Below are 24,131 nucleotides of genomic sequence, written 5' to 3'. Positions count from 1 at the left end.
TTAAGCAGAGGCTAGATGGCCATCTGTCAGCAATGCTGATTCTATGACCTTAGGCAGTTCATGAGAGGGAGGGCGTCTTGGCCATCTTCTGGGCATGGAGTAGGGGCCACTGGGGGTGTGTGGGGGGGGAGGTAGTTGTGAATTTCCTGCATTGCGCAGCGGGTTGGACTAGATGACCCTGGTGGTCCCTTCCAACTCTAAGATTCTATGATCCGGGGGCCAGTCGAGGTTGGCTTGTGTGTCCCCATTGCAGGAGTAGCAGCCCTGAATTAAAAGGGAACGCCCGTCCTCGCGCTGCTCGCCGGCGCTGGGAGAAGACCCGCTTTGGTCGGTGCCCTTTTAACTATGGTCGAGCTCCTTGAGCCCCGCCCCTAGGCCGGCTTTGCGGGTCCGCCAGGAGCCGTGGGGTGTCCGAGCCGGTCCTCCCGCCCGTCGATCTCCGCTTCCCCCCAAAGCCGCCGTGCGTTTGCGGCGCCTCACGCCTCTCCTCCGCCTCCCTCTTCCTGTGGGCGTGGCCAGCTCCCAGCGCCGCTCCCAGCGGTGTGGCTTCTCAGCAGCGTCGGCATGGGAGGGGAGGGAACCCGATGGGCCAAGGAGGCGTTCAGGCTGCTGTCTTGCACGCGTTTGCTTGGTAGGGCTGCCCACCTCCAGGCATTAATATTCAAAAACAAACCTCGTGCTAAAGTAGGAAGTGAAATAAATAACAACAAGCACTGATGGCGCACAACTTATAGAATGAAGAGGTAAAATCCCATACAATAAATTGCAAAATATTTTGTAATGCCCGAGATACTGTAAAGTGTACAAAAAGCGTGGTGTTACGCTAAGTGGCGAGGCGGCTCCTACATTTAGTTACACTAAATGTTACATTTAGTTACACTAAACATTTACATTTAGTGTAACACCACGCTTTCTGTACACTTTACAGTATCTCGGGCATTACAAAATAGTTTGCAATTTATTGTATGGGATTTTACCTATTCATTCTATAAGTTGTGTGCCATCAGTGCTTGTTGTTATTTATTTTACCTCCAGGTATTAGCTGGAGATCTGCTGTTGCAACTGATCTCAAGCCAAAAGAGGTCGGTTCCCCTGGAGAAAATGGATGCTTGGGCCATTGGACTCTATGGCATTGAAGTCCCTCCCCTCCCCAAATCCCACCCTCCTTGGCCCGCCCCCAAAACCTCCCGCCGGTGGAGAAGAGGGACCTGGCAACCCTGTGGGAGTACACCCCATTCAGGTCAAGGGGATTTGGAAGGAACCTGTCTAGGATTGGGCTGCATAGCTGCGATCCCATGCACAGTTACCCACGGCACCCTATTGAATATAATGGGTCTTACTTCCAAGTAATCCCATAGGATTAGACTGGATAGATTCAGGCAGGAAGGGGCTTTGGATTGGGCAGCGTGGCTGCGATCCCATGCACACATACCCACGGCACCCTACTGAGTGCAATGTGTCTTACTTCCAAGTAATCCCATAGGATTAAACTGGATAGATTCAGGGAGGAAGGAACTTTAGAAAAGTCACAGAAATGGTGGGGAAGAAGTATGTAGTTAGTCTGATTAGTTATATTGAAAAGGAGGATAGATGGGTGGCTGGATTTTGGTTGCTGGCTTAGCCCAGAATGTAGCTGACGTCTCGGGATCAGCCTGCCAATATCAAAGAGACCTCGTCCCCACCTGGTAACATTTCTCATCGGTCAGAGATAGGATTGCCAACTTCCAGGTGGGGCCTGGAGATCTTCCGAAATTACAACTGATCACCTAACAACAGAAATCCGTTTCCCTGGAGAAAATGGTTGCTTTGGAGGGTGGACTCTGACATTATACATGGCTGAGGTCCTTCCCTACCCAAATCTGCCCTCCCAGGATCCACCCCCAAATCTCCAGTAATTTCCCAGCCTGGAGTTGACAACCCTAGCAGAGGCCAAGTTCCCAAAGAGGGTGAGAAGAGAGGCAATAACAACCACGTTATATACTGCACAGAAAGAATGATCTAATGCCGGACTGGTGTGGGGAGATCAAAGGGATGGACCTAAACAACCTAAGAGTGCATAGGATTGCAGCCCCACGTCCCATGTAAGTTCTTTGGATATGAATGGCTTTGGCCTGCATTCAGAATAAATGGGAACTAGGGAGAACATGCAGACCCATTTGTAAAGGAGAGAGTGGGTGCAAAACAATGTGGGAAATTTCTCCACAGCATCCCCGGGGCTTGTGTTTTAATTGTCGTCGTGCAGAGGCTTGTGTTTCAGTCACCAGTTATGGACCATTACAGAACCAGGAGATACCACTGGGTGGCCCACTTAGCTCCAGTCAATATCCATTAAGCCTCATGTAACGGTCTGAGTTGGACACCTCTGCCAAATAGACTCTCAGTGTTCTCATTTGCAAACAATTGTTAAAAGAACCCCAATCGCCTCCCATGCTCTTTCCCCACCACCCCAAAGAACATGTAACCATTAATAACTGCCTCAAAAGCTACTACCTTTTGAGGAAGGGGAAGAAGAAATTCAATGATGCAGAAAAAACAAACTTGTCTCTGGTATAAATGCAATACAGACCACTGGTTTTTGAATTTTGTGCCAATGAATGAAGACAAAGACATGAATGAACCTTCAGAAGGTAGCTGTGTTGGTCTGCTGTAGAACAGTTAGATTTGAGTCTAGTAGCACCTTGGGAAGAGCTACAGGATAAGAATATGGTATCTAGATAGATTTGCATGGAATTCCATTCACATGCAATGAGAAATAAAGGCAGGAAAACTTAATCTGCCTATGAGGAAAACAGTCCTCACACTGTTGATTCATGCATTGTCTTTAAAGATGGCTAGTTGGGCACAGGAAAGGGAGAAGCACCCAGCTGCAAAAGAATATTAAAAACAAGAATGGTGCCCAAATTGTTACTGGAAAGTCTCAGACGCATCAATAGATCAGCACTCTTGCTCTGCACCCCCATCAATTGTGCAAGCATGGGTGAGTGATGATATCTCAAGCAACACTCATGTGTGGAGCCCTTGCATAAAAAACATTTGAAACGATCACAGCATTGATTGTACATTGATTGTAACACAAACCTTTGTAGCCAACATTTTCCTCAATCAAATGCAAGAGCAATGAAGAAGATATATCTATATTTACACCTCGCCTTAAAAAAAAAACTCATCTGTGAGACAGGAGGCTAAAGTTGGTTCCCAGTTCTTTATTTGCACTTCCTAGTTCCTTATTTGTGAATCCAATGACAAATAGGACAATTGAAAACCTCTGATCCCCAAAAGAAGGCTTGCACCACAACAAATCACACATCCCCACGTTCAGGGGGCGCTACACTCCAAGGTCCAAAGCAAATACAATCTGGCAGCTGGAGTGCTGGGGAAATGAGATATAGTTGCCACTAGGGTTGCCAACCTCCAGGTACTAGCTGGAGATCTGCTATTACAACTGATCTCCAGCTGATAGAGATCAGTTCCCCTGGAGAAAATGGCTGCTTTGGCAATTGAACTCTATGGCATTGAAGCTAGGGTTGCCAGGTCCCTCTTCGCCACCGGCGGGAGGTTTTGGGGGTGGAGCCTGAGGAAGGTGGGGTTTGGGAAGGGGAGGGACTTCAATGCCATAGAGTCCAATTGCTGAAGCGGCCATTTTCTCCAGGTGAACTCTTATCGGCTGGAGATCAGTTGTAATCAGCAGGAGATTGCCAGCTACTACCTGGAGGTTGGGAGAAAAAATAGACACCACAAGTATCTGGAGATCTGGAAATCAGTACAGGAGCGAGAACAATTTAAACAAAGTGCAAAAATATTTATAAGCTACTACATGAATATAAAGGCAACACAAGACAGAATGTACACAAAAGACCTACAAAAGCCATCCATAAATGTTCATATGTACAATGAGAGTAATTTTTCAAAGTTGTCTCAGATATGAGTACAAAATACAAATTCTTCTTTTGAAGGCAAATATCATGTAGTAAGATAGAAGCCACCAGTTTATGGAGGATACGTCTGTTTCAAATTCTTAGCTATTTAGTGATTCTTCTTCAGTCCTTCAATGAGCATCCTTCATATATTTCTACATATTTCATTTTCAAATTGTAGGTTACATTGTATATCCCTCAACGGGTAAAGAACTAGTGCACGTCCCACGAAGGGTAAGGATCCTCTCATTATTACTCTCATTGTACATATGAACATTTATGGATGGCTTTTGTAGGTCTTTTGCGTACATTCTGCCTTGTGTTGCCTTTATATTCATGCAGTAGCTTATAAATATTTTTGCACTTTGTTTAAATTGTTCTCGCTCCTGTGCTGACTACCTGGAGGTTGGCAACCCTAATTGAAGCCCCTCCCCTCCTCAGACCCTGCCCTCCTCAGGCCCCTCCCCAAAAGCCTCCCGCCTGGCAACCCTAGTTGCCACACAGAAGCTCATCCTGGAGGGAACACATCTGGCTTTTAAGCAACAAATGAGAAATGAAGGCACGTTTCCTAACAAAATATTTTTGTTTTTGCAGGAAGGCCTTCAATGATCAGGCCATTGAGTCTAGGGGGCCAGGAAGGAGGTGGTTTGGCTTTTTGATACTGTAACAGTGGCCCAAAAGATCTCCCGGTAATAATTGGCATCCGACTGCTAGGGAAGCTGGGGGAAGGAATGTCTACCTAGATACAGGCTTGCTGTCTGTGTGCTTTAAGTAAGTGGGTTAAGAGTCATGGAGTGTCAGAGTGAACGATGAACAATGATAGGAGAAACTGGATGAAACGTCAACTGTACTGAGTCGCCTTTCTGTCTGCAATACACTCAGATATGCATAACTTGTTGATGGATCGTCATAACTTGAATTTGGATAAATATCTCTTCCCCAGTATAATCGGGACTCAGATTTCTGCCCATTAGGGCCTCTGAGTCAGCATCTGCAAATAAACTGTTTTCTTGATAACGATCTTGGGTCTCTCTCTCCCCCCCCCCGAACCCCTGTTTTACTGCAACAGAACACATCTGGGTTTTAAGTAACAAATGAGAAATGAAGGCACGTTTCCTAACAAAATATTTTTGTTTTTGCAGGAAGGCCTTAAATGATCAGTAGTAGAAAAGAGCAAGAGTCCGGTAGCACCTTAAAGACGAACAAAAATATTTTCTGGCAGGGTGTGAGCTTTCGTGAGCCACAGCTCGCTTCTTCAGATACCTTCGAAAGCTCATACCTGTCCGAGTCCTGTCTGAAAGCCTCCCGGGTTTCGTTCAAGTGTCAAGTGTCATGCCATGGGTCATGCTTATTTCTGTACATGTGTACAGGCTCTTGACATTAGTTAGGCCAATTCCTGTGCAAATGGTATCCTTTCGTTTTGTTTCTCTGAACAGGTCAAGCTGCCCCACTCCTTCCCCCTTCCTCTGCTCTGGCCTTGAGCTTCTCGTAGGCACCTTCTGTATTATGGCTTCCTCCCGCCCTCCTCCCTGCTAGGCTTCATTATCACTAAATTCCCAGGCAGCGTGTTATTGCGCCTGGGATGACTCTGTGCTTAAAGTTATGCTTTGTAGCTTGGTTCGCCATTAGCAGCTTTGAACTCGTGCATTGCTCATGCTGTGTTCCTACGTGCTCCTCAATAAATGTTTACCTGCTTCCGATTTACCTGCCTGAGCAAGTGACTTATCGGGATTGCCGAGGGTAGCTGAAGAACCTCACAATACAGGTACATTTATGCATGTTTGGTGGAGTTGTAAAAAAATTAAGAGATTTTGGAGATTAGTTTTAAAGGAAACTAATAATTTGATTAACTCAAAAATGAAAAAAGACCCTGCCTTTTGTCTATTGGGTATTCCTAAAAAGAATTTAGATAAAGGTGATAGAGTCATATGCCAATATAGTTTTGCTGCAGCTAGAATTATAATTGCTAAGAATTGGAAGCAAATAAATAAACCTTCAATTAAAGATTGGAGAGAAAAGCTATGGATGTATATGCGGCTGGCCAAACTTACAGATTCTTTACATGGTAAAGATATGGATGAATTTAAAGATATATGGCTAAAGGCCGCTGCATATTGGGATAAATAGGCAAAAATGGATTTTACAGTTATAATTAATGAATTATAGATTAATGTGTTTTTAATAAACAAATATTATAATAGATTTTTAAATGCTGTCATAACACCACTCCGGAAGTCCAAGGGTGGAGGGCACAAAGGTGGGTGGTGGAGATTTGGGCACTATATATTTTACGAAGGATAATATACAAACAGGCTTGGCTTCCTGTTCTGAAAACCTCCAGACTAACAAAGACAACATTCAACAATAGCCATGCAGATTAGCTTTGGATTACACACATTAACAGATCACTTCAGGATACAATGGTTCCATATTAACATACCACACCCTCATTAGCACATTATCGTGATACTTACAGGACAATGATTAGCACATTACTTTTGCAGGACAATACTCAGCTCAAACCCAACCCCTTTCTGACTATATATTACTCTTCCTACACACTTGACACTGAGAGACACTGCCCTTCAGTGTTACTCCTCTGAAGATGCCTGCCACAGCTGCTGGCGAAACGTCAGGAAAGAAAATACCAAGACCACGGTTACACAGCCCGGATAACCTACAAGAACCAATAATATACATTGTATTTGTACTGGATGTAATAGTGCTCTTTGTGTGATTTTGTGTTTTTTATGTTTTTTTGGGGGGGGTATTGTATTATGGTTTTATTTGTGATTATTTTTGGTTTAATTATACAAAAGCAAATATATATATATATATATATATATATATATATATATATATATATATATATATATATATATATATATATATATATATAAGAACCTCACAATACCCTGCCAGAAAAATGTTTTTGTTCGTCTTGAAGGTGCTCCTGGGCTCTTGCCCTTTCCTACTACTGCAGACAGACTAACCCGGCCACCCACTGGGAATTAAATGATCAGGCCATTGAGCCTAGGGGGCCAGGAAGGAGGCGGAACTTGTGTGCACGGGAACTGATTCGCGAGGCAGTGGAGGCCAGCCGGCGGTCTGACGGGGGACACACACAAGACCGCGGCGCAGGTCGCTGCCGCGAGGAGTGCCGCCGCTTTTGCAGACCCCCCCCCCTTCCTGCTTCGCAAGCGGTTTCCCGGAGGGCGGAAAGAGGAGGCCGCCGCGTTGAGGACTGGGGCTGCCGCATCCCGCCCGAGCGAGCAGGAAAGGAGGAGCGGCTTCCTCGACTTCTCTACATGGCCGGGAATTTTTGGCAGAGCTCGCACTAGTGAGTGGTTTTCCCGGCTCTTTCTCTCCGGCTCGGGTGGGGGGGGGGGTATGGGAAGAGGAGATGGTGTGGCTCAATCGGTAGGGGCAAGGGGGGGGATGGTGTAAAGGGGGCAGGTGCAGATTGTTTCCTAATTTATTCATGGAAGGTTTTGCCTTGGATTGGCCACTCTTTAGATGCACTTTTCCCCCCATCCATATTCTCAAAACTCAACCATAAGCCCCCATGCAGAGTTTTGAGAATCCAGATGGGGGAAAATGTGCACCTAGAGAGTGGCCAATCCAAGGCAAAACCTTCCATGAATAAATGGCCTATAGGCCACGGGGCAGATTATAGGCATTTATGCACGGGAGGTTTTGCCTTGGATTTGCCACTCTCTAGATGCACATTTTCCCCCATCTGGATTCTCAAAACTCAACAATCAGCCCCCATGCAGAGTTTTGAGATGGGGTTTTCAGATGGGGAAAATGAGTTTTTCAGATGGGGAAAATGTGCATCTAGAGAGCGGCCAATCCAATGCAAAACCTTCCATGAATAAATGGCCATAGGCCACGGGGCAGATTATAGGCATTTATGCATGGGAGGTTTTGCCTTGGATTTGCCACTCTCTAGATGCACATTTCCCCCCATCTGGATTCTCAAAACTCAACAATCAGCCCCCATGCAGAGTTTTGAGAATTCAGATGGGGAAAATGTGCATCTGTAGAGTGGCAAAACCTTCCATGAATAAATGGCCACAGGCCCTGGGGCAGATTATAGGCATTTATGCACGGGAGGTTTTGCCTTGGATTTGCCACTCTCTAGATGCACATTTCCCCCCATCTGGATTCTCAAAACTCAACAATAAGCCCCCCGTGCAGAGTTTTGACAATTCAGATGGGGGAAAATGTGCACCTAGAGAGTGGCAAATCCAAGGCAAAACCTTCCATGAATAAATGGCCTATAGGCCACGGGGCAGATTATAGGCATTTATGCACGGAAGGTTTTGCCTTGGATTTGCCACTCTCTAGATGCACATTTTCCCCCATCTGGATTCTCAAAACTCAACAATCAGCCCCCATGCAGAGTTTTGAGATGGGGTTTTCAGATGGGGAAAATGAGTTTTTCAGATGGGGAAAATGTGCATCTAGAGAGCGGCCAATCCAATGCAAAACCTTCCATGAATAAATGGCCATAGGCCACGGGGCAGATTATAGGCATTTATGCATGGGAGGTTTTGCCTTGGATTTGCCACTCTCTAGATGCACATTTCCCCCCATCTGGATTCTCAAAACTCAACAATCAGCCCCCATGCAGAGTTTTGAGAATTCAGATGGGGAAAATGTGCATCTGTAGAGTGGCAAAACCTTCCATGAATAAATGGCCACAGGCCCTGGGGCAGATTATAGGCATTTATGCACGGGAGGTTTTGCCTTGGATTTGCCACTCTCTAGATGCACATTTCCCCCCATCTGGATTCTCAAAACTCAACAATAAGCCCCCCGTGCAGAGTTTTGACAATTCAGATGGGGGAAAATGTGCACCTAGAGAGTGGCAAATCCAAGGCAAAACCTTCCATGAATAAATGGCCTATAGGCCACGGGGCAGATTATAGGCATTTATGCACGGAAGGTTTTGCCTTGGATTTGCCACTCTCTAGATGCACATTTTCCCCCATCTGGATTCTCAAAACTCAACAATCAGCCCCCCGTGCAGAGTTTTGACAATTCAGATGGGGGAAGTGTGCATCTAGAGACTGACCAATCCAATGCAAAACCTTCCATGAATAAATGGCCCATAGAGTGAATGAGGGTGTTTGGAGCATGGGTTGAACGGCTGTTGGGGTTGGAGGCTTTAACAGGTCCGGTCAGAACAGCTCTCAAAATGTATTCTGCTTATTATGACTTCACTGAAGGGGAAAGGTGGCCTGTTTCTGATTGTAGCAAAAAAATAACTTGGCTCTGTGTGTAGAAAATATACGGTGTACTTCAGAGTTAAGAGTATTATGCTGACTGATTTTAAAGATCTGGGAAACAAGTACAAATAAACAGCTGTACTGGATCAGACTAATGGTCCATCTAGTTCAGTGGTTCTCAACCTTTTTTTGACCAGGGACCACTAGGACTTTTTTGTTCGGTGCAGGGACCCCAAGGTTCAAAATAAAAATTCCAAGAATTTGAAAATAAACTTTAATCATAACTGTTAGTTAAACATTAAACTTAGAATAATATTTGAATATATTTTTTATAATAGAGAACTTTAAATTGAAAATATTATTTTATTATGGGTTTATAACTTTGTTTCGTGGACCTTAATTTAGTTCTCGCAGACCCCTGGGGGTCCGCGGACCCCCGGTTGGGAACCAGTGATCTAGTTAAACACCCTGTCTCAACAGTGACCAACCAGATGCTTTTGGAAGGTCTACAAGTGTGTATTCAGAGGGTAGCAAGCTCTGAACATGCAGGTACCATTTAATCGGTGTAGCTATTACCTATTTGACCTGTCCTCCCTGAATCTGACAGGTCCCCTTCTAAAGTCAGCTAATCTAATGACTATTGCTGTGTTCTGTAGCAGTGATGTTTGTGTCCTAAATACATACCTAATACCCAGATGCTGAGATTTGCTGTGCTAGGAAACAAATGCTTAGAATGGGCAATACCCAGTAACTATACTCATTAGAAACCATGATGCTGTATTGATAAAACAATCTTGGTATTTGTACAGGTGTTTGGGACTTGTCTGATTAGGACTTGTGTGTTTCATATCTCAGAATATCTGGGATAGTTCTGTAGTTCTTGTATAGGGTATATAATGGAAGGTGAAAAAATGCTGTTCCTTGTAGCATCCTTATTACAGTTCATGTATTGTATAATATCTTTTAAAGCTGTTTCTCTCTTTCTCCCCCTCTCTCGCCTTCTTTCTGTGTCTCCTTACACTCCACCCCCCTCCAAATAGCTTACAATGGATTTTGGATAAACAAGATCTGTTGAAGGAACGCCAGAAGGACTTAAAATTTTTAGCAGAAGAAGAATATTGGAAGCTTCAGATATTTTTTACAAATGGTAAAATAGTTTACAATTTAACTTGCCTTTCTGATTTGTAATGTTATGTAAATTTGTGCTAATTTCTTAGAAGGCATATGACTATTAGGCACTTAATGAATGAACCATTGCAGTACTGGAACCCCTGAACATAACCTTCCTTGAAGTCTTAACATTCCTTCCAGTACAGAATAATAACTTTGAAAAAATACTCATTGTTAGGGATATCATAGGACCTCTTAATCTGTGCATATGTCCTAGACCCTTACGGTGGGCTTTTTTATTCTTCTTGGGGAGGGGCTGTGGCTCAGTGGTAGCGCATCTGCTTGGCATGCAGAAGGTCCCAGGTTCAGTCCCCGGCATCTCCAGTTAAAGGGACTAGGCGGGTAGGTGATGTGAAAGACCTCCTCCTGAGACCCTGGAGAGCCGCTGCCGGTCTGAGTAGACAATACTGACTTTGATGGACCGAGGGTCTGATTCAGTATAAGGCAGCCACATGTGTTCATACAAAACATGGGTTTTGCCACTGGCAACAGTGCATTGTTGTATGTTGATCTTTAGGTGCTAGACCTATAAACTTTGATTCAGGTGCATAAGTCTATAAGCAAAGAGCAGTAAGTTGAAAAGGTAGGATTTGTTCAGGAGCAAAAATAGATGAGTCTCAAGGTCTAAAGGATCCAGCTTTTCAAATCAAATTAAGGCTGCAGTCTGAACGACCCCTTACATAGACATAAATGTCATTGGAATCAATTGAACTGAATTTGAAGTGAATAGATTGAGTGTAATGGTTTAAGTTATCTCTTGCAGCAGAGGAGAACATATATTATTATTATTTCAAGGCTTTTGGAAAAGTCAGCAGAATTCTCAGCTCTTGCTTCAGCAGTCAAGGTCCTTTTCTCAGATCTCTTGCTTGTATTTACAAATACAAGCATTTTGCAAAATCTGATCACAAAGGGTTTTTTTGGTATAAATTAGCTTTGCTCAGCTTGAACCAGTTGTAAAAGTGGCTAAAATGCTGCTTTTTTGGTTTATTAACCAGAATGACTTAACAATATTGTAGTCACGAAGTGATGAATGCGTATGTGATGTTCGGCTTGTTTTGTACAGCACATAATCCACTGCTTGTATAATGATGAGTGACATATATCACATTTTGAATATTCATATTGTATGATGTGGATTCTTAAAACAACATTTTAAGTCGATTGAAACTATTGTCCCCATATTGTAGATGGTGAGGTAGTATAGTGGCTTGCCTAAGAGTTATTTACATGTTCATCCATTGTGTATCAATTCTCTTAGGAGCTTTCTGACATGATTGGTTGTTTGTATGGTTTTGTTTTGGCTCTTCTTCCTCGTTGGATGTATTGTTCCTTCTCTGCTGTTGCTACTTCATTTTTGTTGGGGTATCCTAAATGCTGATCACTTAAGTTTTGACACTGAAGCTTTGGTGGTAGTGTTGTGGATTTTAACTCTTAAGCCATTGTTTGGGACACAGTATGCCTGAGAGTTTGGTTTTAGGATTTGTGTAAAGCTGCGAGCGTTCATTTCCCCCCACTGCTCTAGCTAACTTAAACATTTTATCCTTGAGAAGAACAACATATGAATCAATGGCTTTATGCCTAGAATAAATCCTAGCACAAATGGAACAGAGTTTGCAACAGTTATTGTTTTGAATGCTCCGAAGTGTCTAACATCACACCTCTAGAGAAAACAAATTAGGTGGTTTAATAAAGTCAGGTGAGGGTGACATAATTATGTCTATATAAGATAGCCATACCCTAACCCCCCGCATCTCTCAAATCTGGGTTGCAGGGAGAATATTTTCTTTTCTTAAAAGGTTTGGTAAGAATTTTAGAAATTTTACTTCATATTTAAATGCAGGTTAGATAGGAGACGGGATCACTTAAATGTAATAATCTCATTTACAGATTTTAATGTTTTCTGTATAATTGTGATTCTTGCTTATTTAATCTGTTCAGGGATAACTAGAGTAATTTTAAATAAAGTTCTTACAAGATAACATTGAGTGATTATGGGCTGGGGTACAAGGTTTCCATCAAGACCTGGAATAAACTTCTGATTTCTCTTGAGTTAGAAGACTGGTACGTGTATCAAATGATAATTGAAGGGACTGATAATTCTTTACACAGCCTCATGTTTTAGTGGTTAATGCACTGAATTAAAGAACAGTAAAAGAGACGTTAGGTTTCATGTGCCTGTTGGAAGTAATGCCATAATTATTATCATAATTATACAGAAAACACCAGTATATGTAAATGAAATTATAAATAAAAAAGCATGCACATCATGCCAACCACCAATTTTAATGGATTTTTCCTCAGTTATTTCCATTTTTCTTGCTCTGGATTTTTTCCCCTTTCCTCATGTTTTATGGACTGATAGATTTAGTATTGTGGTCGTGGAGGGGGACTCAGCCAATAGCATGAATTCTGAATTGGATGGGGGTAACTCCATAGCTTTAGGAAAGTGAGCTGTTTAATTTCTGTTCTACTTTTGTTATGAAGTATATTGCGACAACAGAGGGCAGCATCAGTAAGATACTCTGTCTTTAGGACATCGTGGTTGGAGACCAAATTCCACACTCCTAGCAGAAACAACAGTCAGCAAAGAACAAATGATAATATATGATGTGGATCTAATACTTCTCTCATATCCCATCTCTGGGAGGTTATGCTAAGGAAGAAGAGAGATCCATGACTGCTAACAATAATACATGGAAAAGCATGCATGTAAGATTAACCTTAGCACATGACAATGAACAGACCTATGTAACAGAGTGAATATGCTGTGGCTCTTACAACACAGTCCTAAGAGTTACATCCTTCTAAGTCCATTGAAATAAGTAGGCTCAGAAGAGTATAAGGGTATGAGAGCCAGCATGGTGTAGTGGTTAAGAGTGGTGGTTTGGAGCGGTGGATTCTGATCTGGAGAACCGGGTTTGATTCCCCACTCCTCCACGTGAGTGGCAGAGACTAATCTGGTGAACTGGATTTGTTTCCCCACTACTACACATGAAGTCAGCTGGGTGACCTTGGGCTAGTCAGCCCCACCTTCCTCACCGGGTGTCTGTTGTGGGGAGGGGAAGGGAAGGTGATTGTAAGCTGGTTTGATTCCTCCTTAAGTGGTAGAGAAAGTCAGCATATATAAACCAACTCTTCTATAATTTTGCATGGGATTGGACTATTAGGCTGTGCAATGGGTTTGTGCTGAGATGAGGGGTTGGCTCCAACCAGCTGTTCCCTGGTAAAAAGGAGAAGAGAGGGACACCTTTGATCTCCCAAAAGCCTAGGCCTGGGGATCATGGGACTGTCATGGGCAAAAGCCATGTGGGATGGGGCTATAATAAGGGGGCAGATTTGTGCAAAGACCTGTCTGGCTGCTACCCAAGATGTGTATGGGGGGAGGTGGTGGAGATGTCCTGGTTCTCCATTTACATTCATATCATCTACACTACTACTGCAGCTCTTTGTGAAATTAAGATGGGGTGAAAAGGAGATCTCTACTTGTTTCATCATACACTGATGGTATTACATTGTGGCCTCAGGTTCATCACATAGTAACAATTGTGTCTTTAGCCATTTATCCTGTGTGCAGATTCCTTGTTTGGCTGCCAGCCTTATTTTAAAAAAATGTGCATGGATGTGTAAAATAAAATGGCATAACTTGTAGCACTGTTTGAAAATGGCAGGGTAGCAACATAGCAGTGCCATATTCAAATTAAAAATGGATGAGGGAATTCAGGAAAAATACCAAGTGATCACCTTATGTTTCATTCTGTACTTCCACCTCTGCTCAGTGTCCCAGACGGATGCTTCTGACATGCTTGGCACTTCTCCTTTGCCTGGAAGGCCAAACAAGAGCTACCTGCACAGCTGACACCAGGGTTGTTTCTTGGCCAACTGGCAGGCAAGGCTAGTAATGAAGCAGCTGACGACTTCCTCTGGTCTCTCTCGCCTTGCTCCCTTTCCCTAGACTAAATATGTCATTCTTCAAACACCTGCTGCCTCTGCCAAATCCAGTGACCATGTTGATACTGGCAGTGTAATTAATTGGACAGATAACATCCATTTTGTGATACATAACATTGGAGGCTATGTTTCGACATAAATTGGGATGCCTGGATTTTATTCAGTCAAGCTCACTGTATTTCTTAAACCATTTACTCTGGAATAGTGCCATTGCAGTTACTGGGACTTATCTAGGGTGAATACAATTTTCCCGTAGGTTATGCATGAAGCCGAAGTGTTTTCTTTCTCTTTCTGGTTTTGAGGTGTTGCGCACACATCTACCAGATGCTTCTTTGTTCTGAGCTTTGAGATTTAAGTGACTTGAAGGAATTATGTTTATGAGCTGGGCATGAGAACTATATGACTGAATTTAAACTAACTTGGTCTAGCTAGTACTATGCTGTACTTGGATCAGCAAAACCATTGGTTTATCATGGGGGAAACACCATGTCTTGGTCTTAGTTTCACACATTGGGAAAACTGGTGTGTTGTTGACTTTGCAGAGTTCTTGTGGGAAGAAATGAGCTAAACCTGGACAATGCTTTGCATATAAAGGCTGCAGTCCTCTGCATCTGTATGTATCTGCATCTGTATGTATCTGCATCTGTATGTAGACATAAATCTCCTTGGAAGTAAGTCTCATTGAACTTGGTGTGAGACTTTCGGTCAGCACTTGTTTCAGTCTATTGAAAAATATAAAGCTGATAGAAAGATTGCAAAGTAAGGTATAACAAGCACCAAGAATCAGTTAAATAATAATCACTATAAATATTAATAAAGCCAAAAAGAATGTGATGTGAATTGCTGATATTTTACTGCAGACTCAAAATGTAATAGTGTCCAACCTAAAGGAGTGTGGGTACTGTGGAGGATGAGAGAGAGCTGAATTATCATGGAGTATCTAAGTAGTAGGTGCTACATCTTATACAAATATTATGGCTTAGGCTGTTCCTTGATAAGCTATATTTAGGGATCAATCCTAAATTGGTCTACTCAGTAATGAGTCTCATATTTCACGGGATTTACTCCCAGGAAAGTGTTCTTAGATTGCAACCTTAGTAATCAACTGTTCTTTGAGGTCCAGGTGCCACAATTTAGCGTCCTTCAATTCCAGTTTGATTTCCAAACATTAGAAAATAAGCTGTGTAGCTGCTAGCACGTAAAAACTAGAGTAGTTTTAAAGAAGTCAGGTTGCTAGTGGGGTTGCCGAAGACCCCTAGGCCATGGTCTAGGAGAATGTTGTTATTACTTGCTGGATTCTGTCATTGTTTCTTTTTATTTATTTTTTATTTTTTGGGCAAAGCCACCAGTACTTCTGATAAAAGTTCAAGACTTTCAAAACTGTACTCAAGTTTTAATACGTTGTTTCTTTCTTCTTGTTTGTAAGTTATCCAGGCCTTAGGTGAACATCTGAAACTAAGACAACAAGTTATTGCCACAGCTACTGTCTACTTCAAGAGGTTCTATGCCAGGTAAGACCATGTGCTATGCCAGTAGGAGGCTTGCTAAGTTTTTAAGTCCACAACCATGTCCTTATTTCCAAGAAACAAACCTTTTAGGTTCATGACTATAACTTTGTTGGAGAAGCCTGTAGTGCTCTTGATCCCTTACTCTTCTACTTGGGTAACATTTATATATTGTAACTTTTCAGATACTCCCTAAAAAGTATAGATCCAGTATTGATGGCTCCCACGTGTGTGTTTTTGGCATCCAAAGTAGAGGTAAGAAGTGGTCCTGTGTTATAAAGTCTGTTATTAAGGTGGAAAGAGGAAATAAACCTTATCAAATGGGACCTGTGAAAAACTTGTCTGGTTGTTGCTGGGGGGGGGGGGGCGGAGTTGCTGCTGCTGCCTTCTCCCTTTTGAAGCTGCCCTGGCTTGCCCACACTTTCTCTCTGGCAAGGGATTGTACAGCAGGTGGGGAAGGAAGAAGCGCTACTGCTGCTGCTGCTTCCTCCCTTTATCTCCTGTATGGGGACAGGCACTGGAGAAATAAAGGGGAAAGCAGCAGGGTCGCCTTCTCCTGCTCCCCTTCCTCCTGCCCACCTGCAGGTGGATGAAGAAAGCTCCTCTGCTGCTGCTTTTTTCCAGTTACTGTGTGCTACCTGCCAGTATTTATGCTACCTGGCAGTGGCAACACTGGCAGCAACCTTTCTGTCTTTCTCCCCTCTCTCCCCCCCATCCTTGCTTGCCTGCCCTCTCTCCCTGCCTAGCTTCTCCCCCCTCTACCACCAGCCTCCTTCACTCCTGGCCACTGTAGCACCCCAAGATGTGGTTCCTGTATGCTCTCTGCACAACCGCAGACAGTGCTTCTCCCTGGATTGGAAGTTGTTGTAAACCCCCTTTTTTAAGATTCTCCAGCAAACCTGGGTATTTCCACAGGTTTGTGGAAAATTCCTCTTTTGTGCACATGGCCCCCTTTTGTAGATTTCTTGATCCGCATTCTAGGACCATGTTCAGAATTCGTTGTATGAGGATCTTAAAGAAAAGTAATTTAACTTTGGGGAAGGTTTTCTTCTGGAAAAAGAAGAGGCCCCGAAATGACGTTTTGTTGTTCTTATTTTAATCTGTCATCAGGTTGACCAAACTACTAGTGTCTCTTAGTCCCAATGGATGTTGGGATTTTACAAAGTGCAGTTACGTCCCTCCACCAGGGGTACACTTCCCCCAGCCTTTATAAGCATGGTCATTTTGCTGGCCATATATAAAAGTATGTTGATGGCCTCTGTCGTTTGAGCAAGCAGAGTTTCTAGTGCAGGTTGCTTGGTTTGCCCTTTGGTGACAGCAGTCTGCCATCAAAATGGCCTTTGTCTAGTAGTATTGCAAGTGACAAGGAGTCTGCTGGAAGGAAAGAAAAAATAGAAATCTTGCCTGGGGAGAAAACTATAGCTGCAGTGCATCAGTAACTATGGGCTAGCAAGGGATTGGGGAAGATCCTGTTTATACCACTCACCTTGGGCCGGAGTGGAGCTGAACATGGATTTGCTTGGCTTTTCCCATGGCGCTAGCAGCTTCGCATGGAAAATGGGACCCTTTGGCCCACATTTATTTCAGGAGACTTTCACCTATCACTGTCACAGTATGGCAGTGGTGCTTTGTGCTTTCCCCTGTGACTTCTGTTTCTTCCTTTAGGAATTTGGTGTGGTCTCAAACACAAGGTTGATATCTGCTGCTACTTCTGTATGTAAGTGTAAATTCTGTGTGGAATTTCGCCGCTGAAATGGTTTGTTTCTTTCATCGGAAGCTGTCATCAGATAATGCTTGTTAGCAATGCTATTATTTATTGTCAATTTAGGGAATGCAAGTGTCCTTAATGTACATTTCCCCAATGGAGTTAGCTTTCAATCACAGAAGAGATGTCAATGAATGTATTATTCTTAATAGAACTGATACTTTTAAGTTCACTTAATTTCCATAGGCTGATGAATGTTTCCACGGTACTAGATTCTTCTGAAATTTACTTTAAAATTCAGTGAAGGAGGGGGAGAAGTGCATTTTTTTTGTTTTGGCTATTGTAATTCTATTCATTAATGTTTCTGCATGCTTATTTCAGTTGGATTTTTAGTCTAATCTGTATGCTACAAAAGATACCTTGTACTTTTAAATATAAAAGTACTTTTATACCTTGTACTTTTAAATATAAAACACTACTGACAATATCTGATCCAGAATTAGAGAGAGAACATTGCATACATCTGCCCATAAGAGTTTTCTCTCTCCACATAGATAAGTATTGTTTCTGTCCCCCAGTGATTAGGTAAGCTCTTGTATGGGGTGTGTATTGAGACAGAAATAAGCATGTTTTTTTTGTTTTATCATTTATTTTAAATCTTTTGATTTTTCTTCACTGCAGTGAAAACTAGGTTTTCGTATGCCTTTCCAAAGGAATTTCCTTATAGGATGAATCATGTAAGTTTGCTGTACGGAAACAAACCTTCTCAACTACATAGACAGGCTGTTTGTAGAAATATGGCTTATCTTAACACGGTTGCTCATAATTAGTCAATTAGCAGTGCCATCTCAAACATTCTTTTAGAAGAAAGCTCTGCTTCTCCCCCCCCCCCCCGTGTAACTTGATTCCTGCAAAATGGGATTTAAATCACCTGTGTAAGTCCGTTGGAGTCCATGGGCTTAGGTGTAACTCTGCTTAGGACTCTACTGAAAGAAATGTTATGTGAACTCTCTGGAGAGAAGTATAAAAGTATAACTCCTAGCCAAATGCTAGATTTATATCTTTGGAGTATTTTAAGTATCTGTACTAAGCCATCCCGCATCCTGTTCACATTTATGTATAAGAATACGTTTATGTGTTAGGTGCTATGCATATGTTTCAAACAAACTATTAAATTTGCAGATTACTGTGAACTGTTTTATTAGACTGAAGGAAACAGTCTGCTTATTTTAACCATAGTAGTTGCACAGTAGTGCTTTTTTCTTTCAGCAGGCCACTATCCAAGCCCCTAAAAATGTCTAGATGGCATAAAATTTGACTTGAAGTGACAAAGTATTCTGATAACTTACACATGCAAGCTGTTTCTTATTTAAATCACTTTGAAAAACTGCTGCTCTTATAACAGATGGTTTGTATCGTGTATATTTTATTACTTTAATGTAAAGTGTTAATAAGGTGAAGCCTGTCACTAAATATGAGTGAATAGTAAGTTCCCATATCTGCAGGTTTTTAATTGGAAAAGGGGTTCCTTCCCTCACAGGCTTCGGTTGTTGCAATTTCTGAGACTGAATGCTGGGCATGTATAGTTTTAGCATAACAATTTCAGAATTAGATGGTTATAGAATAAGTGCAGTACGATAGTTTCAATGCATAATGAGAATGTGCATGCCATTTGCATAAAGATATCAGATTGGCCACAGTTGTCCAGTGTGGCTAACTTGATAGTTACATGTCATGTAGCCTTCCAGGTTGGATATGTTACCTTTGGTATTCCATCTTGCAAGGTGCTGAAGAATATTTCCCAGTACTGCAGCCCTAATACTGTCTTTAAGAGGATCTGAGGCCATAGGAGTGAACCAGTGTTTGAGAGGCCTTTCAATGATCCATTAGTCTGTCTTGATCTCTTGCAGGGTTCAAGTTGAGATACTTGAATGTACACACTAACTTTCATTCCAGCATTTCAATTTTCAAGGCAGACAAAAGCATGCCAATTTATTTTTTTAATGTTTTCCTCACCCCTTTGAAGAAGGATATGGAGGAAGCAGAGGGTGGTGGGAATTCTGAGCTGTAGGATGGTCGCTCCACTCGCCTGCTATAAACAAAGTCACAGCCAAATGGAATTCTAAATGGGAAATAAAACTGAGAGCCACACTTTGCCTCATTGTTAGCAAAGAAGTGATAGACAGAAACCCACATCCTTCCTCATACCAAACCCAAACAAAAGGCATAGTCATGGGGCAGTAGTGGAAGATGCCTTTGGACATCAGCGGCAAAGCTGGTTTTTGTTTTCTGAGACTTGCTCGACTTTCATCGCTCATAAACGTCAGCATTTTCTTAACCCAAAGCATTGTGGAATGGGTTTGCTCACACTGTGTGGATACCCAGTTATCATCTAATAGTAAATGTCTAAAATAGATTATTTATGATTCTTATTTCATCTTGAAGCACAGTGATGTTAAGCATACTTGGTCAGAAGTCAAGTCCCCTGAGTTTCAGTAGAACTTGCGTCCAGATTAATGTGCTTAGGGTGTGGGTGTCCTTCCTCTTCCTGTTGAGATTAATCTGATAGTTCTCATTGTTTTATTTTTCTTGCAGATACTAGAATGTGAATTCTATCTTTTAGAATTAATGGTAAGTTCACTGATCGCCTTATTGTTTTGATTTTATGTAGCCAAAATACATTGCTTGCTGTGTATGCAAAATGGGACATGATGAGCTTGCAAAGCATATATGAAGTCTCACCATCATTCCTTCTTGTTCAGTTCTGTCTGCTCTGACTAGTAGTGGTGCTGTGTGGTCTCAGATGAAGAAAGTCATTCCCTGCTCTTTCTGCCTGAGGTCATTTAATTGGCAATGCAGGGATAGAACTTGGGGCCTTCTGCATATCCTTGTCTATGTTTCTGTAGTCTTGGTGTTTCATTCTTTCTCTCCACCTGCCCCTATGATTATCTCTGTAGTACCTCCTGGCATGAGGAGCAATCTCTGGGAGAAATACCAAATCACTTGAAGCATAAATCTGTGTGTTCTGAGTTGTCAAACCCTGCATAAAGATCTTTAAAGCGAATGCAAAAGTCATGGAATGGGACTGTATCTACACAAGTGAATGACTTTCCAAGACTGAGAGAAGAGTTTCAGTACTGCTGCTTGGCATGTGAAGCCTACATATGTAAATTGCTTCTGCAATAAATGTCACCAGAATTAATTGTGGAGAATCACCAGCCTCTGATGAGAAACAGCAGATAGATAAACTTACACCAAAGTAGATCTACTGACGAGAAAAGTGCCAAATGGTTGGCTGTGACTCTTCTCTGTCAGGATCTGCTTGCTGCTTAAAATGGTAGACTGGAGTACCCATCTGCCAACAGATCTAGTTGCAAAAATGTGTTCCAGCATGCTGTTTTAATTGGCAAGCTTGCAGGTGACAGTATTCCTCTGCATGCTGTTTATGTGAGTAACGTTGCAACATGGGTAGTACCTCTCTAAAAAAGTTCCAGCTACCTCTAGAACAAAAGCCAGAGTGTAGACCTTATCTAAGATATCATTCCAATGAGATGTGGACAGCACTGCCTATTTCCAGGCTGCCATGGGATATATTCTAGGAGGCAACAGTGGCAGGAGACACAGCCACAATTTGTCTTGGGCACTGTTCCCTACACAGACTAAATCGAGAGCCAGAAATGTTGGCATGAAGTTGTATTGTGTTCTCAGCTTACCAAGATGCAAGTACCAAGTCAGCAATGGCCTGACTACAAAATGGCTGCTGTAGAGCCACATACATACACATACTGTTGCCATCTCCAGGTACTAGCTGGAGATCTCCTGCTATTGCAACTGATATCCAGCCGATAGAAATCAGTTCACCTGGAGAAAATGGCCGCTTTGGCAATTGGACTCTATGGCATTGAAGTCCCTCCCCTCCCCAAACCCCACCCTCCTTAGGCTCTGCCCCAAAAACCTCCTACCGGTGGCAAAGAGGGACCTGGCAACCCTGCATACAAACATGGTATGAGAGAAGTAATTTTTAGAAAATATAGTGGGAAAGAGAGAGTAAAACCAACACTGTGGTAGCGGCTGCTGCCAAAACAATGTTATTTTAATTAGCACAACCAGTAACATCTTCACTGGCTAGTCAGGAGCCCCCCCCCCCCCCGCCCGGTCTCACCCACTTTCTTAACAACACTTGACAGGCACCAGAAAAGGTGTTGGCGGGTGCCACGGCACCCACAGGTACCATGTAGGGACCCCTGCTGTAAGCTGTGGAGGACTTGGCATCAAGCCAACCTTGGCATCAAGTCAACAAGCACCTGGCTTGTGTAGCTAAGTCATATTTCCTTGGGAAATCGTGTTAATGCTGACAAGGCATTCATGATAAGATGCATGCCACTATGGATTGCAACACAGACTACGGTACTCCTCTGTGCTGTGTGACCCTGTTCCTAACTCACTGAGGACCTCTCTCCTATGGTCCTTCTGGGAATAATCTAGTATTTTTTTTTGTCAAGAGGAGAATAAAGAACTTGTTGGAATTTCCAACTAGCGTCAGTTATTTTGGCAAACTTCTTATGTATGGTGTTGTTTAATAGCAAGACTGTTCTCTGGCAGTGTTTATTCCCAGAGAGGAATTAAAGGTTTGTAGGCAAAAAAGGTTTCTGCATGTTGCAGATGTCTCTCTTTGAGTCTCTGGAGTGAGAGGGACAGATGTTGACAGATTGCCTTTCAGTCTATGAATCCTAGGGAGAGCGCTGCCCTCTTTTTGACAGAATAAAGGTGCTGAGATGCTGATATTTTGAAAGAAACGTGAAAAGGAGGGGAAGAGCCACTCACCAGTTTGAAGTGACATGTTTCTGATGCACATCAATTACAGTAGGCTTTGCATTATGATCTTTCTAGGACTGCTGTTTGATAGTGTATCATCCCTACCGACCTCTACTCCAATATGTGCAAGATATGGGCCAAGAAGACGTGCTGCTTCCCCTTGCATGGTAATAAAGAGAACATTACCCTCTCCCATAATACTAAGACGCGAGGTCATCTGTTGAAGCTGGAGGGTGACAGATTCAAAACAGATAAAAGGAAGTATTTTTTCACACAACACATAGTTAAATTGTGGAACTCCCTGCCCCAGGATGTGGTGATGGCTGCGAACTTGGAAGGCTTTAAGTGGGGAGTGGACATATTCATGGAGGAAAGGGGTATTCATGGCTATTAGTTAAAATGGATACTAGTCATGCTGCATACCTATTCTCTCTAGTATCAGAGGAGCATGCCTATTCTATTAGGTGTTGTGGAACACAGGCAGGATGGTGCTGCTGCAATCTTGTTTGTGGCTTCCTAGAGGCACCTGGTTGGCCACTGTGTGAACAGACTGCTGGACTTGATGGGCCTTGGTCTGATCCAGCAGGGCCTTATGTTCTTATGAAAGAGTGATTCATTTGAATGCCAGACTAATTTTTGCAGACAAAGCAACTATAAAACTTTCCCCAGTTTGCCCATGCAGCATAAATTAATCTAAAGACTTTGATTTTGGGATTTGTACTTGCTGGGAAATGCATTAAGCTAAAGTTGTTCCTTGCTATTAAAATCACATTGGTCTCCTCTCTTCCCCATATCCAAGCTAAGTATATAGTCCGAGACCCCATTCCTTTCCTCTCTGTGTGGAAGATGATCATGGAACATTTCTGAATGCAACCCACTTATTTTACAAGACCTTGCAGCATTTTAAATAGACAGATGTAGAAATGATACAGAGGTAGAAAGTCCCCTCTGTTCAGATACGCCACACTGTGTTTCCATTATCATACTACTGACTCTGTGATGTGGAGTCATGAATGAGAGCATGCTGATCTGTTGCTTTTGTTTGTGCAGGAGGATAGTGAATGACACATATAGAACTGATCTTTGTCTGCTGTACCCTCCTTTCATGATAGCTCTAGGTACGTAACACATTCAGGTGCATATTGTTCTTTGAATGGAACAGTTTGATGTAGAGTTCCATCAGTGACCATCTTTGTAGAAATTCCAATGTTTCTATATCAACCTCAGTCATTTCATTCTCAGTTTTAAACCGATATGCTTTTGATAGTGCAGACATACGGTCCAAAAAAAATCTTTGTTAAGGAAGTGGGAAACTCAAAATGTACATCTTTTAAAAGGGGTTGACAGGTTAAGAGAATATCTAGAATGGTTTAATGGAAAAATCCAGTTCTTAAGAGGGAGACAGTAGTACAGAGAACATGTTCTGCAAATGTCCTTTGCCACCACTGGTGCATTACCCTCACATTCTGTGAATGTTACATCCTGTATAATCTACATTTGTTTATTTTGCAGCTTGTTTACACGTGGCTTGTGTTGTTCAACAGAAGGATGCTAGACAGTGGTTCGCTGAGCTCTCTGTTGATATGGAGAAGGTAGTTTAAATTTGATTTGCTACATTGGCTACAGATTTAGAAAGGTGCTGAAAATTTACAGTTGCATACAGAATGGTATTATATCAGATCTAGGGCATGGAACAATACATAAGCTGAAGTGAGCTGGTATCTTTTGTTGAGAATGTGAAGCTAGAAGCTTATACAAAACCCTTTAGCTAGAAATTAGAAAGGGCTATATGTTTTTTGTGAACCTTGGGCAATTCCCAGGTTTGCAGAAAACATATATA

At 42.4% G+C, this 24,131-nt stretch overlaps 1 protein-coding gene across 1 annotated transcript in view; it reads left to right on the top strand.

The window, feature by feature from the left end:
- Nucleotides 1-24,131, top strand: part of CCNC (cyclin C) — a 236,461-nt gene that overhangs the window by 208,934 nt on the left and 3,396 nt on the right. The window contains exons 2-11 of the mRNA XM_056856296.1: nucleotides 7,202-7,254; nucleotides 10,189-10,295; nucleotides 15,693-15,777; nucleotides 15,957-16,026; nucleotides 17,437-17,488; nucleotides 18,158-18,213; nucleotides 20,072-20,107; nucleotides 22,367-22,458; nucleotides 23,342-23,409; nucleotides 23,804-23,883. Coding sequence (XP_056712274.1) covers nucleotides 7,223-7,254; nucleotides 10,189-10,295; nucleotides 15,693-15,777; nucleotides 15,957-16,026; nucleotides 17,437-17,488; nucleotides 18,158-18,213; nucleotides 20,072-20,107; nucleotides 22,367-22,458; nucleotides 23,342-23,409; nucleotides 23,804-23,883 — 678 coding nt within the window. The 5' untranslated portion in view covers nucleotides 7,202-7,222. The remainder of the gene's footprint in view (nucleotides 1-7,201; nucleotides 7,255-10,188; nucleotides 10,296-15,692; nucleotides 15,778-15,956; nucleotides 16,027-17,436; nucleotides 17,489-18,157; nucleotides 18,214-20,071; nucleotides 20,108-22,366; nucleotides 22,459-23,341; nucleotides 23,410-23,803; nucleotides 23,884-24,131) is intronic.

This window comes from Euleptes europaea, chromosome 10 (assembly GCF_029931775.1).
Source record: "Euleptes europaea isolate rEulEur1 chromosome 10, rEulEur1.hap1, whole genome shotgun sequence".
Classification (NCBI taxonomy): Eukaryota; Metazoa; Chordata; class Lepidosauria; order Squamata; family Sphaerodactylidae; genus Euleptes; species Euleptes europaea.
This window is presented reverse-complemented; position numbering and strand designations above follow the sequence as displayed.